Source organism: Podarcis muralis, chromosome 12 (assembly GCF_964188315.1).
Source record: "Podarcis muralis chromosome 12, rPodMur119.hap1.1, whole genome shotgun sequence".
In the NCBI taxonomy this organism is placed as follows: domain Eukaryota; kingdom Metazoa; phylum Chordata; class Lepidosauria; order Squamata; family Lacertidae; genus Podarcis; species Podarcis muralis.
Window position 1 is genome coordinate 27326159 of NC_135666.1, and position 17392 is coordinate 27343550.

A 17392-nucleotide genomic window follows, 5' to 3' on the forward strand; every position below is an offset into this window, starting at 1 on the left:
GCAGGGCCAGCCCAATACATTTTTCTGCCTGAGGAAAAAGACAAAATGGTGTCTGCCTCATCCCACATATAGAAGCTGACCAGACTGGCAGATTAATCTTATTTCAGCATTGAAGGCAGTAGTCTAGCTCTGTCCTCCAGCTCTTTGCTGCCACTCCTTGTCCCACACCACCTGCCACCTGAGACAAGTTTCTCACTCTGCTTAATGACAGGGCCTAAACATTGGTACACAATTGTGTAAAAACAATGAACATTAAGACAAAACAGTGTTACCTGGGACATTGAGCACATCATCAAGCAAAAACAATGCCCATTTCTAATATTTCAACTGTACAGGGATTTATTTTTTTAGTAAGTATGTAGTATGGGAATTAGTTGCACTTTGCCTCCACCTGCAGCTTCTCTGCTGGAAGGAAGGAGGATATTGGTTACACTGCCTAGCACTGGTGTGCTATCTTCTGTTCCTTCCTGATGACAGATGCTGCATCAGCTCTGTTTTCATGTGTGACTTGAGGGAAAAGGCAAAGGTCATGCTTATCTACCCTGTGGCCAGGATCTTCCAGTGGCTTGGTTGTAGAGTAGCAGTGCCTCTCACTTTTTTCTGTAATTCAACAAAGCAAGGCATAATACCCCTTCCACCACTGGCTGAATGAGGCAGTGGCCCTTACCTGTCGAAAGAAAGGCTGAAGCATAAAGGGCAGACTTATTGCAACAGCAGTAGATCTCCCCCCCCCCCCCATGTATAATGTAAGAGTAGAATTTAACAGCAAAAGGGACTCATGAATGAGGGCTACTGAAGCCTGGTGTGCTACTGAAGCCTATAAGTTACCACTTGTGTACAGGCACTCTTATCAGAACTGAGCATGCTTCTGGTATTTAAAGCTCATCTGAAAACAGTGGCGTAGCGTGGGTTGTCAGCACCCGGGGCAAGGCAAGTAATTTGCGCCCCCTAACCCGTGGATTTGCGCCCCCTAACCCCCAGATGTTGCGCCCGGTGCGGCCGGCCCCCCCTGCACCCCCCACGCTACGCCACTGTCTGAAAATAAAGGTGACTGGGAAGATAGAGTTCTGTACTCCAAAATGGCACATCTTGGTGTTAAAACTGCCCCCCCCCCCGCTTTCTATGTAGATAGGGTCATGGATAGCATTTGCTGCCATCACATCTAGTTTGTCTCTAATTTTTTTGCTGCTAGGAGTAGGGGGCTGTGTGTGATCCCTGGGTTCCTAAGGAGGAAGGTTCAGGATATAAATTTAATAAATAATAATTTTGAAAATTCATATTAATGGATGTGTAAATTCTGATTTTATACTCAGGAAGAAGATGCTCTTTTGGGATGGTGTGAAAGATATTAAGGATTTAATTTGACTGTGTAGCATTATTCAGATAAAAATGATAATCAAATTAAAATTTTATTATATAAATGCAAAGGTCATGGTTCTGACAGGAATGCAGCAGTAATTTTGAAACATTAATAGAGATGCTCTAATTCAGTACAGAATTGATGACTTTCTAATACCAAATGGAGACTTCCCCTTCAACCGCTATACATTACTATTGCCAAGGTGAAAACTGGTCCTAGCAGGGGAACACAAAAATAATGTATTTAATAACGGTCATGAAATATTGATGTTCCCTGATGTAGGACCTTTAACACAAGTCAAAAAGATATATAAAGGGTGCTTTTCAATAAGAATGCTTTGTTCCAGATGAAAAATGAGGCAGTACTGATTGCATCTATCAAATATATGAATCCAATAAAATGACAAATAATTCATCTTCTGGAAAATACTGAGCAAATCACAAGCTGAGGTTGCAGTGAAGAGCAGACAGATCAAATAGCTGACAGATGAAAAGTCTTCTGAGTGTCTTTGTTGATGTGCAGAGTAAAAGTATTATGCTGTGTTCATCTAATGTTAGCACCCAGATCTGAAACACTTCATGGAAGTGTTCATTGATTTCAACAGAATCTATTATATTGGATTCTGGAGATTATACTAATGCTACAATTTGTTGTCATAAATGTATATTGTTCCACATATAGATTGCCGTGTATACATTGTGTATTGGATGAGTTTCACTTTATGTTTGGAGAATAACTGATATACCTCAGTTGGGAAATTTCTTATTGTGTCAGATTGGCCCAGGTCATACTTTTCCTGTAGCATGTGACTACCCCCTCTAATTAGAGTTTTCTACTTTGAAACTTCAAGATATGGGGCACTGTACGGCTGTGAGATGTTATTTGTGAGGCACCTTCCATTGTGCCAGTGGTCTTAAGTTTTGCAAGACATTAGGTTCATTTCAGCTTTGTGATTATCTGTGTTGTTTGTTACAAAAAAGCCGCACAGCCTTACACACTTTATAACTACTGTCTGGTGAACACCACAACTAGGTTGGTTCCTAGCAAAGCTTCAAATTGTGCTTCTCAAATGGCATCATTGTGCAACATGGAAAACTTCTGAATTTCATTTGGGGAATTGGGTGACTGCTATTCCAAACAAAAGGTCAAAAGCCCCAAGGCCAAGCCCCAAGGCTTTATAAGTAAGTTCCTGAATGATTTTAGTTTCTGATTGCTGTTAAACGTTTAATATACCATCTTTATAAGCGCCTGTTTGACTAATAACTTTTAACTAATGGTTACCTAATCATCTAAATTTTCCATCTGAACTATCTGTCTGTGAAAAATGATGCCAGCTTTGGCTAATGCCATAGGAGAGTGGTTCCAACTGATGGTCTGCAGATCCCAGGGGTTCTGTGTAACTCAACTAGGGGGTTCACAGCACCATTCACACACAAAAACCACCATAGAGATATTAAAAGTAGGGGGTCTATGGCTTGGCCTTTGTAAAACAGAGGGGCCACAGTACTTTGCTAATTGGGAACAACTGCTGGGCACTTGTACAAACAAAGTATCAAATTAAAGCAAATTTTGCTCCTTACCAATAAGATAGACAATAAAATACAAAAGCCCTGAGGTAAAGGTATGCTAATGCCTTTGAAACCTCTATAGCTTTGTGTAAGAGCTTTTGGTTGTATAGTGTACCTTGGGTTACATACGCTTCAGGTTACAGACTCCGCTAACCCAGAAATAGTACCTTGGGTTAAGAACTTTGCTTCAGGATGAGAACAGAAATCGTGCTGTGGTGGCGCGGCAGCAGCGGGAGGCCCCATTAGCTAAAGTGGTGCTTCAGGTTAAGAACAGTTTCAGGTTAAGAACGGACCTCCGGAACGAATTAAGTTCTACTGTACCCATTTCTGGTCATTCTCAGATTAGACCAACTGAAATTGATGGACATGATTAATTTAGGTCCCTTAATTTCAGCAGATCTACTCTGCATAGAACTTAGTTGGATACAACCCTTTGGTTTGAAATTGATTGGAATTCTTACTTTATTTAAAATATTTATAACCCATTCTTCATCATAATGTGGTATTGGAAAATCAAAAGATTTTAAAATAATTTCCAGTCCAACCTGTAACACAGTAAAAGAGCAAATAAAATAACCAGAGAGTCAAGGGCAGGAGGAGCATCAAGCTTATGACAGCTGATTCAAGTTCCCATAAAGGCCTGTTGAAATAGCCTGTTAACGGATGCTGAAACTCATTAAGAGTTTGTGCCAATCGTATATAGAGTGGCAGGATATTCTGCATGTGGTGCCATCACAGAATAGACCCTTTAGCTTATTGCTGCATAATAAATGTCCTTAGGCTGCAGAACAACCAAGTGGGTTTCAGCTGCTGATCTTGAAACTTGGCCAAATGTATACAGAAGAAAAGAAGCTCCTCCATGGATCTAGCTTTGTAAGTCTTTATTAACACCCTGAATTTGGCTTGGGAGCAGATTGGTAGCCAGTTCTAGCAGGATCAGAGTGACATGATTCCAAAGAGCCAACCTAGTCAGCAGTCAAAGCTGCTGCATTTAGCACTGACTGAAGCTTCTGAAACAGCATCAATGACAGCCCTACATAGAATACATTACAAAACTCCAGTAAGAATATTAAAATTTGACCGGGGTTGTCCATTTAGAAGGGAGGGAAATGGTGAAGGGATGAAATTTACATTGTACATTTTCATATTGCAAACATGCAAATGATAGTGTGGGGTAGAATGGGGGAGGAAGTGACAGTACAATGCCTATAGAAAGACGGGGCTATTTTCTGTTGGTGGGAAGAAGTTTAGCTAGTAAGGGAATAAACAAAACTGCACAAAATTGCACAACATTGCTACCTAGTTCTTGGGTGGCTGGGGTTATGTGAATGGTAATGTGAGTTGTTTGTATAATATGATCACTTGTATGGAAGTTTTGATAGGGAAAGAAAGCATGTCTCCCCCTCACATATTTATGCAGATCTCGGCTGGTTTTGCATAAAAAGAAAAATAAAGTTGTCAGCTATTAGATTACAGTGACACTGTTGGATTATAGTGAAATGCTTCTAGTTATATGTCTTGATGAGTTGAAAAGGAGGCATAGGGACAAGTATTGAAAAGTAATACAAATATTAACTACTGGGCAGTTTCTGGGAAGCAGGTGGCAGTGGCTGTAAGCTATTTATGCACTTCATTTGTCATTGGAGGGCATTGGGAGAGTAACCAAAAACTAATGATTCATGTACAGTATTAACATTCTCCACTTTTCTCTGCAAATAGCCACTGGCAATTTTAATAATATTAATGAAGACATACATGCATTAGTGGTTGTGGCTAGCAGTAAGAATCAATGGGGAATGTTCTGCAATTTACTACTGTCAGCATGTAGAGTGGTAATATGCAGATGAATTGTGTGACATAAGACGGCATCAAGCATTGCTGTAGGCACAGTATTTCCCCCCTTTGTTCAGGCAATTAGTATGTTTTATTTAGCATAATCTCAGGTGTAACATTTGAAAACTTGGATGGTTTATGTCAACAAATCCTGATGTTTTAATACTTTGAGGCTAAAAGGCATTGGTGGGAACTAATACTTGATCTCAATCCCCATCCCCCCCCCCCCCCCGTTTTTACCTCTACTAGCACTTTCCTTCCTACAATCCTGAGCACTTGCCATGTTTCCAAGCTGGCATTTGTGACAAGGGTTGCTCTGTCTGGTTTCTGTCTTGCCTTCTCTGTCCCGTGGTAAGAAGATAGAGAGTGATATGGGAAAGACATGTTTTGTTGCAGCTGGGGCAGATGCACCATGGTGTTTCTCTTTTCTGCACTCCTCCCAAAAGTCATTCTTCCTTTGGTCATTGCTTTGGATACGGGACTACGCATAAAGATGCACTTATATACACAGCTGCATTCAATTCAATTCCCTGTCATGTTTGTTGGCTCTTGAAAGTGCCAGCACCGCTCATCCCCAAAATTAGTTTAACACAGAAGTATGTGTTAGTAATAATGGATATTTGCAAAACTTGCAAAAAAAATTATTAAGTATTTCCGGTAAACAGTCAGTTAAGGAATTTATACTTGGGAAATTACTTCTTAGTCCAAAACCTAATATTTGAGCTGAGGAGATTTCTCTTTACCTTCAGTATTCACCCTAAAGAATTGCTAATCCATAAGAGGTCGGGATTTTATGATAACTATCAAGCTATTCTTAATTAAACTTCTGGAAAGATGCTGACACTGAACTCTTATCAGCTGTAATCAGCTGAATTAACTTTCAGCAGAATGATCTTCTGAGATTAGGTTGAGGCATTTTATCTCAAGAAGCATCCTTTGTTCCCACATTTTGGGTGGGCAATTAATCCTGTTTTATTGAAGAACATTTTCTTCAGTCTATGAAGAAACCAGTCTCTGGTTTTTCTTCAGATCGTATAAATCTTTCGCCTTCTACTATGGCCTGAGAATATATTAAGGTCCTTTTTTTAAAAAAAAGTATTTGGAATGTAAGATTGCTTAGAGTTGTATCTTTATCCTGAAGCAAACCTTTACAGAATTAAATGTTTCCAAACAAGTGGCTTAATAGCTTTGAGTAGTGATTGTTGGGAGAGAATGCACTGTAGTCCATAGGATTTCCATCTAACTTAGCACAAGACCTGTCCATCTCAGGGCAGAATTGAAGGACCTTACCTTGGACCTTATAGTCACACTGGGGATGCTGCTTGTGAACCGCCTATCAACTTCCTTAACTGAACTGCCTGAGGTTGTCTTCAGCACGGTGCTTGAGCTTCTCTGGATCTGTAGAACGGTTTTCGGGGAACCTCCTTGCAATGAAATTGTTTGGGAGAAAGTTAGATAGATGATGGAGGAAGACTCACAACAAATTTGGTCAAATACGGGCTAGAGGCCACTTTCAGATCTACTCTCACCTGCAGCTGCTTATTCAGTGCCTTGAATTTCTTTTCAGTTTGTACAACTTGACAGTGTAAACAGGATTCTTAAATCAGTGAAGTTGTCCATATATGTGCACTTTTGGTTGTAGCCAACTAAAGTCTACTCAGTTTAGACCCATTGAAATTAATGAACTAAAGTTACTTATGTCCATTATTTCAGTGAGTGAACTCTGAATATGACTGGCATTGGATAAAACTCAATTCATGTTGGCTTAGAAGGCAGTGGGAGGTGGAATGACTGATTTGATGGAAATTGTCAACTCTTTTTGTTGCAAGGGTTCTCGTCTATTCTGCCAAAAACAGTGGAGTTCAGTAACCCACATCTTTCCAAGCCCTATCTGACAGTTTAATGGTCAGGTTTTATTTTTTAACTTTCCATTGCCTACTGATCGCTCAACACTCTCCCCAACCCTGATTAACTTCAGGGGCCTTGGAAGGATGATTCAAGCTCCATTTGTCACAGCCAGTGGTTAGGGATGGTGGAAGTTGTGGTCCAACAATGTCTGGAGAGACAGCTTAACAACTCCTGCTTTAAATCTTTTGTGCCAAAGTTCCCCAACACCCCCTGCTTTAAAAAACAAAACAAAAAACCACTGGAGGATTTTAGAGAGAAAAATTTCACAGAAGCTAAAGTCTTTCCTCTTGTTGCATCACATGACATCTTTTCTGAAACAATTTACATAAGCGTTGTTAGTAGAGAGTGCATCCTGTTGTCCAGTAGTTCCACAATCAAAATTCTTATTTAAACATCATCCATTGTGTTGATGTTAGTTTCAGTTCCATCATTGCTGTGGTAAATGCAAGGCTTCTAGAAAATTAAGAGGAACAGTGGAACCACAGTATTAAGATAGTATGACCATATGTTCCCACCAGTACATGTAATAGGCTTAGTTATGCTTGCTGTCATGAGAGAGCAAGGCACACATTTCTGCATCATATGGTTGTCACTCCAGCTTCAGTTGTTTTGTTGTTTTGTTTATAAGGCAAGGGTTCTATTACATTCTGCCAAGAAACAGTATTCAGATAGCTGCTTGTGATGTTAGTTTGAGGTTAATTCAACAACAACAACAACAACAAAAACATTGGACAGTAGCATGTTTTAAGAGCCTGAGGATACTGCTTTCTGGCAAGTCAGGAAGATGCAGGCAACTATAGACAGATTTGGCACACCTCGTTTCAGGTTGCCCAGTTGTAGGGCCTTTTTGCGGGGAGATAAGTATCAAAACTTGGTTCTGACCACTCTTTGTATGTAGGAGACATCAGTGCTATAATTAGCTATATACCTGTCAATGGAGGTTGTCAGAAGAGCAGAAAAGGTGATCCTCAAGACCACATTAACAGCATAATGAACAATCCTCCAAAATTAGAAGATTCCCCCTCCCCCTGTATTACAGTGTTGGGCTTTTTGATTTTTATTTACTGCTATTTTTTGTAAAGCCCCCTTGTGAAACACCAGTGATCTACTTCCAGCCAATATAGACAACATTGAAGTAGATGAGACAATGACAAGGCAACTTTCTATGTAAAGTTATTTGCCCTCTTTTAGTAAACCTTATATTTGATCACTGATCATTTGAGCACAGCCTGTAATGTCTGACCAGGCCCTAGGACAGGATTGGAGAACCTATGGTACTCAAGATGTTGTTGGATGTCAGCTCTAGTCAGTGCCACTAATGGTCAAGGGTGATGGGAGTTGTAATCCAGCAACAACTGGAGAACAATAGGTTCTCTACCCCTACTGTAACAACTCCTTATCTTTGGCTCATCATTCAATAAATTTGCATTCTGAATTTGCATTTTCAAGAATTGCCATTTTATGAAGGGTCAGTATACTAAATGATTCACTAACCCCCCCCCAAAAAAAACCACTTTAAATTTCTCTTATCCATGAAGTTTACCATTTGACATTCATAGATATTTAGAAGTTCCTAGAATCACTCTAATATTTAAAATGAATTAAATGGCCAGTGTTGGGATGCATGAACAGAATTTGAACTACCTGCTTTCAGGATACCTATGTCTGCAAGATGTCTGTCTGTCTGTCTGTCTGTCTGTCTGTCTGTTTCTCTCTCTCTCTCTCTCTCTCTCTCTCTCTCTCTCTCTCATATATATAAATACATTATTAAATCACAGTTTTAAATATTGTCTGTGTTTGACAAAGATACATTGGGTTTAATGAAGCATTTACCAAAGTAGGTGACGAATGGCAGCTTCATCAATTCAATTCCTTCCATATGCCCTAGCCAGTTAAGGAGAATAATGTCAATCCCATTTTTTAAGCACAAGGAACGTAACTAGGAATTAGTTGTGTGCTCTTTGTCATACTTTAACAATATGCATCTTTTCAATCTCAGATATCTTAAACAAAAATTTTTAAGACTGCAGTTGATGAAGCTAGATTGTGCACTAAAATTTAGCTATATTGCATTCTGAATTTGCATTTTCAAGAATTGCCATTTTATGAAGGGTCAGTATACTAAATGATTCACTAACCCCCCCCCCCCCAAAAAAAACTGGGTTAAAAAAACAAGTCACCTATATCACTAAATGAGTTTTAATTAAAGGGCTCTTTGCCAAATGTGACTTATAAATATTCAGTTAGGATCTCTTAATTAATGAAAGCAGATTGCATGTTTTAAAGAGATGGTGTTTCACTACTTTGGCACACTTAAAATGTGTTACTTTCCAAGTATATCATTGCCATTTGAAAATACTTTTGAGAATTATTTTCATTCTAGCAATTATGTCATGAACTATTCAAATGTTGTTGTAGTACTGATATACATATTTACTATTCGTTGTAATGATACATATTCAGCCCACATGGAGATGTAGAAAAACTTTTAGCTGAGGCATATCTTATCCAAATGTCGAACCCTATTGTGTAAGAACATCAATGCTTAGGTCAAATCAGGAACAGTACAATGAAACACAACACAATGCTGCTGTTATAGGTAAATAAAGTTGTGGTCAAGGATAAATATGATGGCATACAGAGCAATAATAAACATGCTGCCTCTTTTGTTGCTTTTGCTTTCATTATTTGCAAAGAGAGCGTCAGAAACTATAATACTCAGTGGTAAATATCTTTACTGTTCAGTGGTAAAACAGAACATGCAGACTGTGCTGTATAGTCAGAAGTAACCATCTGGTTCGTTCAGAACTAAAACTGTGGCTGGTATCTAAAGCAATGTTTTAGACATAGCCAGTGAAATTCTGACTTAGGTGTAAAAAAACCCAAAACCCTTCATACACAAACAGCTTTGAAACAGTTTGCCATGTGACATGAAAGGCTATTTGAGAAGCACCAGCCCTTTGGGCACATGTAACTGGTTGAGCAGTTCTTTGAATCGTGTCCTAGGCCCTATTAGGGATTTCCTGTTTATATGTTGTGCATGTGCTCCTGTACTGCAGGGTGACTGCATTTCATTTCATTTTATTTTATTTAAGATGTTTAAAACCATGGGGTGTTTCTTCCATTGTGCAATCAAAGAAACCCCCAGGACAGCTTTTTAGCATTGCAGTTCACACTGAAACAATCTGTTTTCAAAGAGACAGTTCTGAGTCATTATCAGGCATTCAATGTAATCTGTCTTGCATCTTTTTGCAGCAAGGAAAAAAATCTCTTGAAAACCAATGTACAGACTGTGTATCAGTTTCTAATATGAGATTTTCCCCAAAATATTTTAAACTTTTTTCTTTCCAGGGGAGTTGGTTGTATCTTTGTCGAAATGATTCAAGGTGTTGCTGCTTTTCCAGGAATGAAAGACATTCAAGATCAACTTGAAAGAATATTTCTGGTAAGTCTCTTTCCCGCTTCCCCTGCATTTGATTATTGCATGCTGACAACTGCCTCCTCTACCCAAATATAAATACCAGGAACCTTATATACACACTGAAATGAATGGAGTTTCCATGGTGGAAGTGGCTGGAGCATTATGTCAGAAATCCAGAGTTTGTTTAAATTAGTCAACCACTTCAAACAAAAATACTGTCAATAATTATCTAGCTAGATACATTGTGTGCATCATTAGAATTATCCATTTGACAGTTACTAAAAATGGGACTACTCTGCTTAAAAAGGATTACTTCCTTCCCCCATGCTTTAGTGAATTGTGTACATGAAGTTGGTTAATCATTTTTTAAATACCTGTAGGTGTTTGGGTGATATCCGAAGAGCCAAATGTTTGCCTCCTTCCTTACATGTTTGTGTTTTGCTTGTCGGAGGCAGAAGTCATTTGGGGCAGAAATGGAGAGAGAGAGATTGAACAAATCAGAGAGAAGGAAAGATTGGATAAATTAGTTTCCCCTTTGTTTGGCTTTTGCTGATTTGCCACAGCACTTTGCGGCAGAAACCAGGGAGGGAAGGAGCATGGACAAATCACAGATTCTAAATGTTTCCATGGGAAATAATGGAAATCATCAGCTCATTGTGAGAATGCTTGCCTAACAATTCCTGGGTACGCATTGTGTGGAACCTGTGTGTACAAAGGTGGTTGTTTAAGATAACCAATACAAATTAATTCCTTCACAGTGAGACCATACACAGCTGTAGAGGCTGAACCAATAGCTGCATTTCCTCTGAATTCTGAACATTACCAGCAATAATTATTTTTCCAAAAACTTGAGTTTAGACCATTATAATTTTGGTGACACTACTTGCCCCCTAGGGATAGCTCTGTATACTAAAACAGAGACATTCTCAACTGTTCCATAGCCTTCCCATAGGCCACCTGCATAGAGTTCATGGACCAAATGTCTGTACAGTGGTACCTCGGGTTACATACGCTTCAGGTTACAGATGTTTCAGGTTACAGACTCCGCTAACCCAGAAATAGTGCCTCGGGTTAAGAACTTTGCTTCAGGATAAGAACAGAAATTGTACTCCGGTGGCGTGACGGCAGTGGGAGGCCCCATTAGCTAAAGTGGTGCTTCAAGTTAAGAACAGTTTCAGGTTAAGAATGGACCTCTGGAAGGAATTAAGTACTTAACCCCGAGGTACCACTGTACTAGAAAAAATACTTAGTTACTCCAATCTATGATTATGAATAAGACTTGCTCTTACACTGTTCATCTCTTCCACTTTTTTCATAAGAAGTGATGAGTACAGTGATTTGTACAATTAATAGCATCCTTATTTACATTTTCAGCTACCCTGGTTTATCTTATACTTTTTCTTTCCCTTTCAGGTCTAGATCAAACTAGATCACTCTTTCTCCCTTTTGAGTCTAGATCAAACTGAGAATGTTTCTGGTATATGGAGTATGCCAAAATAGCATCATATAATGTGATGTACATCACAGGTTTTGTTTTTTGTTTTGTTTTTTGTTTAAAGAACGAATTTCATTGGAGGTGAATTATCAAATAAACTGTCTATAATTACTTGGTTTAATCTTTTATGAGCTCATTTACATTTGTAAATCTGGAAAAACTCTTGTAGTCACTATGACATGTTGGAGTTTAAAACACTTTGTTCTGTGGGATTGATCCAGTTAACTGTTTAAGCATTATTTAGTCGCCATAGTCATGTTTAATTTAGTTTTGGCACACTTGTTTCAACATATAAACAGAGTTGGTTTAACATTGAAAGAACTGTGAACGACTCCAATGGCCAATTAATACTTCTTTTTTCAATAGGAAGATTCACAGTGGAATCATCACTCTGTTCAAAGAACCTTGCTTTGGTTACTGTTGCTTTCTCTCTGCAATATATCGCCAGTGAAGCAGGCATCAAGGACCTTAGTGGCCCTTCTATATTTCCAGTGCCAGTAACAGTTCACTATCCGATTACCTAGTATCAGCCAAACTCACATTAAGGTTAATTTAAAAGCACTAAAAGCACCCTGTGTGGTTGTTTACTCTTAGTGGCTTAAAAGCTGTTGTTTCAGCTTAGTGTGGCCCCTCAGCTGGGGAGAAATAAGAGGCCCTGCATCTAATCTCAATTCAACAAAAGTGAAGAGTGAATGTTATTAACACCCTCTCCGCTTATTGTCGTGAATCTGTTGGAGGAAAACCTCAATGAGGATGTAGTCTCTAGGTTGAATTTTAGAATCATAGACATAGCCAATAGAGAAGGACTAAACAAAATAGAACTGTTCACTAAATAACTTGGGAGTATGTATAAAATGTAAAAATAAAATAAGACCTAAGATGTATACGTATGCAGCATTTACGCTATGGTAATTGGCTGTAGGGACGCGGGTGGCGCTGTGGGTTAAAGCCTCAGCGCCTAGGACTTGCCGATCGAAAGGTCGGCGGTTCAAATCCCCGTGGCGGGGTGCGCTCCCGTCGTTTGGTCCCAGCGCCTGCCAACTTAGCAGTTCGAAAGCACCTTCGGGTGCAAGTAGATAAATAGGGACCGCTTACCAGCGGGAAGGTAAACGGCATACCGTGTGCTGCGCTGGCTTGCCAGATGCAGCTTGTCACGCTGGCCACGTGACCCGGAAGTGTCTGTGGACAGCGCTGGCTCCCGGCCTATAGAGTGAGATGAGCGCACAACCCTAGAGTCTGGCAAGACTGGCCCGTACGGGCAGGGGTACCTTTACCTTTTTAATTGGCTGCAGTCTATTTGATCTTAGCATGATACAAAGCATTATGCTAAGCGTTACTCACATCTTCATTTCCTTTATTGCGCCAGCAACTGTTCTTTTTTCTCTTGTTACCTGGAACAAGTGACTATCTCTATTAAAGCTGTGCATGCTAGTAAAGAGTTTTAAGAATAAATTATTTGCGTAACTTCAACAGAGCTATAGCAACTTAGCTATTACTGCAGGTTTTCAAAATCTTGAAGGCAAGAAAGCTTACCTTAATACATGTTTATTTGGAGAGAACAAATGAAAATTACTCAATAGATTCCCAGTGCTCACTGCAAATCAGTATATTTTTCTTACGAGTTGTCAGTTTAGAAATATTCTTATGAATAAAATAAATTCAAAAAACCATGACTAATCATGGAAGAATTAAAAAGGTCACCTACTAGTCTTCCCGAGAGTGCTAATGATTTATGATTATATCCAAGCAATCATTTCAGAGAAAAATATATATTACATTGTTCCTAATGCTGAATAGGAATATGGCAAGTCTTTATTCATTTTGTCAGCGGTAAGTAGTGATGGGCATTTTAAACCCAATTTATGTGTTGTTTGTTTATTTTGATATTTTGAAGGTGAGTATTCAATAAAAGCACAGGCGTCTTTCAGGAGTTCTCTCCAAGTTTTTATTCTTGGCATATCTCTTCACTTGTTGGCATCCGTCTGTCTCGGGAGACAATGGAAGAGTGTGCCTTTGTAGGTAAAGTCAAACTGCTAGAGAGTTATAGCACCTGCTGTGACTTAGAGACAGATGCAGAAGAGGCATGCTTTATTGCAGGTGGGGCACATGAAGGCATCTGGTTTTGCTGCAACATACATATTTAGTTTCTTCAATTTCTGTACTGCTTTTCTTTCAAGAAGCTACCGTATTTTTCGTCTCATAGGACGCTCCGTCCCATAGGATGCACCTAGTTTTTTGGGGGGGAAATAAAGGAAATTTTCCCCCTTTATTTCTCCCCCAAAACCAGGTCGGGGAAACCGAACCAGGTCGAGGAACAGCGGGATGGTGGCGCTGCGCCTCCCTGCTGTCTCCCGAGCTTGTGGGGCTGGCCGATGTCTGCCCGGTGCGAGGGGCGCCCTGCTTCAGGGTGCCCCGCCCACCGGGTGGCAGGCTGCTATCTGCAGCGTGGGGAGCCCTGCGGGGAACTCCTACAGGGCTCCCCACGCTGCGGATGTATGCCTGGCGCGAGGGGCGCTCTGCTTCAGGGCGCCCCGCCCGCCGGGCGGCAGGCTGCTATTCGCAGCATGGGAAGCTCCCACAGGGCTGCCTAGGCTGCGGATGTGTTCCCGAAGCGCGGGGCGCTCTGCTTCAGGCTGCGGATGTCTTCCTGAAGCCTGGAGAGCGAGAGGGGTCGGTGCGCACCGACCCCTCTCGCTCTCCAAGCTTCAGCGAAAGCCTGCATTCGCCCCATAGGACGCACCCAGATTTCCCCTTCATTTTTGGAGGGGAAAAATTGCGTCCTATAGGGCGAAAAATATGGTAAACTCCAAATTTCATGGTTCCTTCCCATTTTATCCTCACTGAAACCCTGTGAGATAGATTAGTCTGATTGAAGGTTAATGGCCCAAGGTTTCCAGTGACTTCCATGACTAAGATGGGAAGTGACCAGGCTCTTCCCAGCCCTATCCAATAGTCCCTCTGGCATCACTGCATAGCATAGGTGTTTCATGTATGAACATTATCACATTGCTGTCCTAGGTTTGGTTGCTATAGCACATATAATGAATGTGATTAGTTGATTCAGTCATGTAGCACAATATTGGGTATAAATTAAATGTAGATTTTTTGCAGCTGACATGCATTTCAGTGATTAAAGGCTTAATAGTGACTCTCTTCTGTTTTGTCTTTTTTGTAGTTAGTTTACAACTAACTTCATTTATAAAATGTACTCCACAGATCCTCAATGAGTTAACATTACCTGCAGTTCTGCGTAATTTTCCATTCTATGCAGAACAAAATGTACTCTTAATACATTTTCTAGAAGGCACTACTACATTGCTAGATGTATGCCTTTCTGTGTTTTATTAGTCCTGAAATTGTGCTTAAAACCTTACCAGTTTTCAACACATGTGGTTACATGTGGTTCAGTGGTTCACTTTATGAAAGAATTAACAACTGGGCATATTACCAAAATGCATATTTTATAGACCATGGCATTGGAAATGGAGCCTACTGGATTTTCTGTTCCCTTCTTATCTTGTATTAGACAAATGAATGTTTAATTACGAAGATAGAATTCCATATTGATAGAAATCTGAAATAAAAATGACCCATCATCAAGCCTGCTTATATGCAACCATTAACAGGCAGGGCTTTAAAGACTTTAAGTATCTTATTACAGCCCATCATTCTTACTGTTCTATTTCTCTCACCCATATGAAAATAAGAGACAATTTTGATGACTGAAAATAAAAAGCGTATATTATAGTAATATTTGCAGTAATAGAGTTTCATCCATAGAAATAATACCTGCCCTAGACAAAATGCAGACATGGACATTGTAAAGACTTACTAACATAATTAATCAGAAGGGCAGAAATGTCATGATTTTTGCTGCTGTATTATATGCCCTATTCATTAGTTCTTCAGATGTATACAAATAATGCAGGTTAGTTATCATGGATCCTTATAAAGTCATTTTTATAATTGATAGATTTTTTGTGGTGTCTCAGTTGGGTGCATTTGTTTTTGTTAGTGTGCGTGTATTGCCAAATACCCAAGTGGGACCTTTGTAGATGTGCGTTCTTTGGAATGCTATGCTGTAATTGTCTAGTCTCCTTGCCCCAGAATCCATACTAGACTATATTTCTTGGCCTTTAATTCATTTTCTCTTCCTTCATGAATGTAAAGAATATCAAAGAGCCTGATTTATTTTCTCTTATGGAAACTAATGCTTATAGTGGCAGAAATGTTCATGCATTTTCTCTCGAATATTGAGCTTGACAATAAGCTATCATATTGTGCCTTGCAAAGAGGGTTGATGAGGCATAGATGGAATTGTCACTCAAAATACTGAGTCAACATACATAATATATGCTGCTAGTAGTTACATCTGTCTCTTTTGCCTTTTTAAGCTTTTCATATAAGCCAAGAATTAATCTGAAGAATGCAGTTTCTTCGTGATCTTTACTGTCACTTAAGTATCTAGTTTATGGCCTCTGTTATGCCATTGGTAAATAGAAAACAGAGTGATGATTTGCTGTAATTATTGCAACAATACTCATATGTTCTGTGTATAAATTTTCTAAAACAACCCCTTAAAAATCACAATAAAAATTACATTGACAATAAATAACTTTCAAATCTCAACCAATTAGCACTAAAGTAGCCCAGTACAGTAAATGTCTGAGGAAACAGGTTTTTAATTGACAGCAAAAAGGCATAGAGTAAAGGGATTACAGTAAACTTACTGGGAGAACTTTCAAACATTGGAGAAAGCTTCTTCCAGAGGTAGAAGACATTCGAAATGGAAGCAGCATGGGGCACATTGCTATTTCTTATAAGGTTTGTTTATTTTCTTATGGTCCTGTTCAGAACTATCTTTTGAGGAGAAAAAAAACCTATTGGTCAGTTTCTTAAAGAACCTCTACAAGCACTAAATTACAGTTTTTCTTTTCATATTGTTCTCTCATTACTGCTATTCACAACCATGTTCAAGACATTACTGCCTTTCTCACTGGGTCTAAAGCAGTGTGAAATATTGCAGAAATTGGGGAACTACTTTTACCCAAAGAAACTGCTGTATATTTGAAGTAGTGTCATGTAAACGATTAATTATCATAGGATTGAATTGAAGATACTCTGTGAATCCACATATGGCTGTCTGAACTTGGCTTGCTTCTTGAAGGTTGCAACTGCACATTTTATTTTAAATAAATAATCTAAATTTCCATGCCCGCTTTAAACTATCTTGCTTTGCTCTGTTCTCCTAATTGAAGAAAATTGTGGGAAGATTACTGAGAGAGTTGCTGGTAAAATGCAGTTTTGAAACTGAACGAATAGGTTCTTATAGAACCATGGAATTGTAGAGTTGGAAGGGACCCCAAGGGCATCTAGTCCAGCCGCCTACAGTGCAGGAATTTCAGCTAAAGCATGCATGACAGATGACCATCCAACCTCTGCTTCAAAACCTCCTGTGAGAGTCCGTTCCACTGTCAAACAGCTCTTACTGTCCTGATGTTTAGTCAGAATCTACTTGATTCCATTGGTTCAATTCCCAGCCTCCAGAGCAGGAGAAAACAAGCTTTCTCCATCTTCCATGTGACAGCCCTTTAGATATTTGAAGATGGCTATCACATCTTCTTTCAGTCTCCTCTTTACCAGGCTAAACATACCCAGCTCCTTCAACTGTTCCTCATAAGGCTTGGTTTCCAAACCGTTGATCATCTTGGTTGATGTAGCCTAGAATAGCATTAGCTTCTTTTGCTGCTACATCATGTATCTCCACGCAGAGGACCTACTAACTTGCTTGTTCTTCCTCTTGCCTT

At 39.5% G+C, this 17392-nt stretch overlaps 1 protein-coding gene across 5 annotated transcripts in view; it reads left to right on the top strand.

Moving 5' to 3' along the window:
* CDK14 (cyclin dependent kinase 14) overlaps positions 1 to 17392 on the top strand; it is a 228510-nt gene that overhangs the window by 122955 nt on the left and 88163 nt on the right. For all 5 annotated transcript variants that reach the window (XM_077936923.1, XM_077936922.1, XM_028750584.2 and 2 more), the window contains one exon: positions 10021 to 10114. In XM_077936923.1, coding sequence (XP_077793049.1) covers positions 10021 to 10114 — 94 coding nt within the window. The remainder of the gene's footprint in view (positions 1 to 10020; positions 10115 to 17392) is intronic.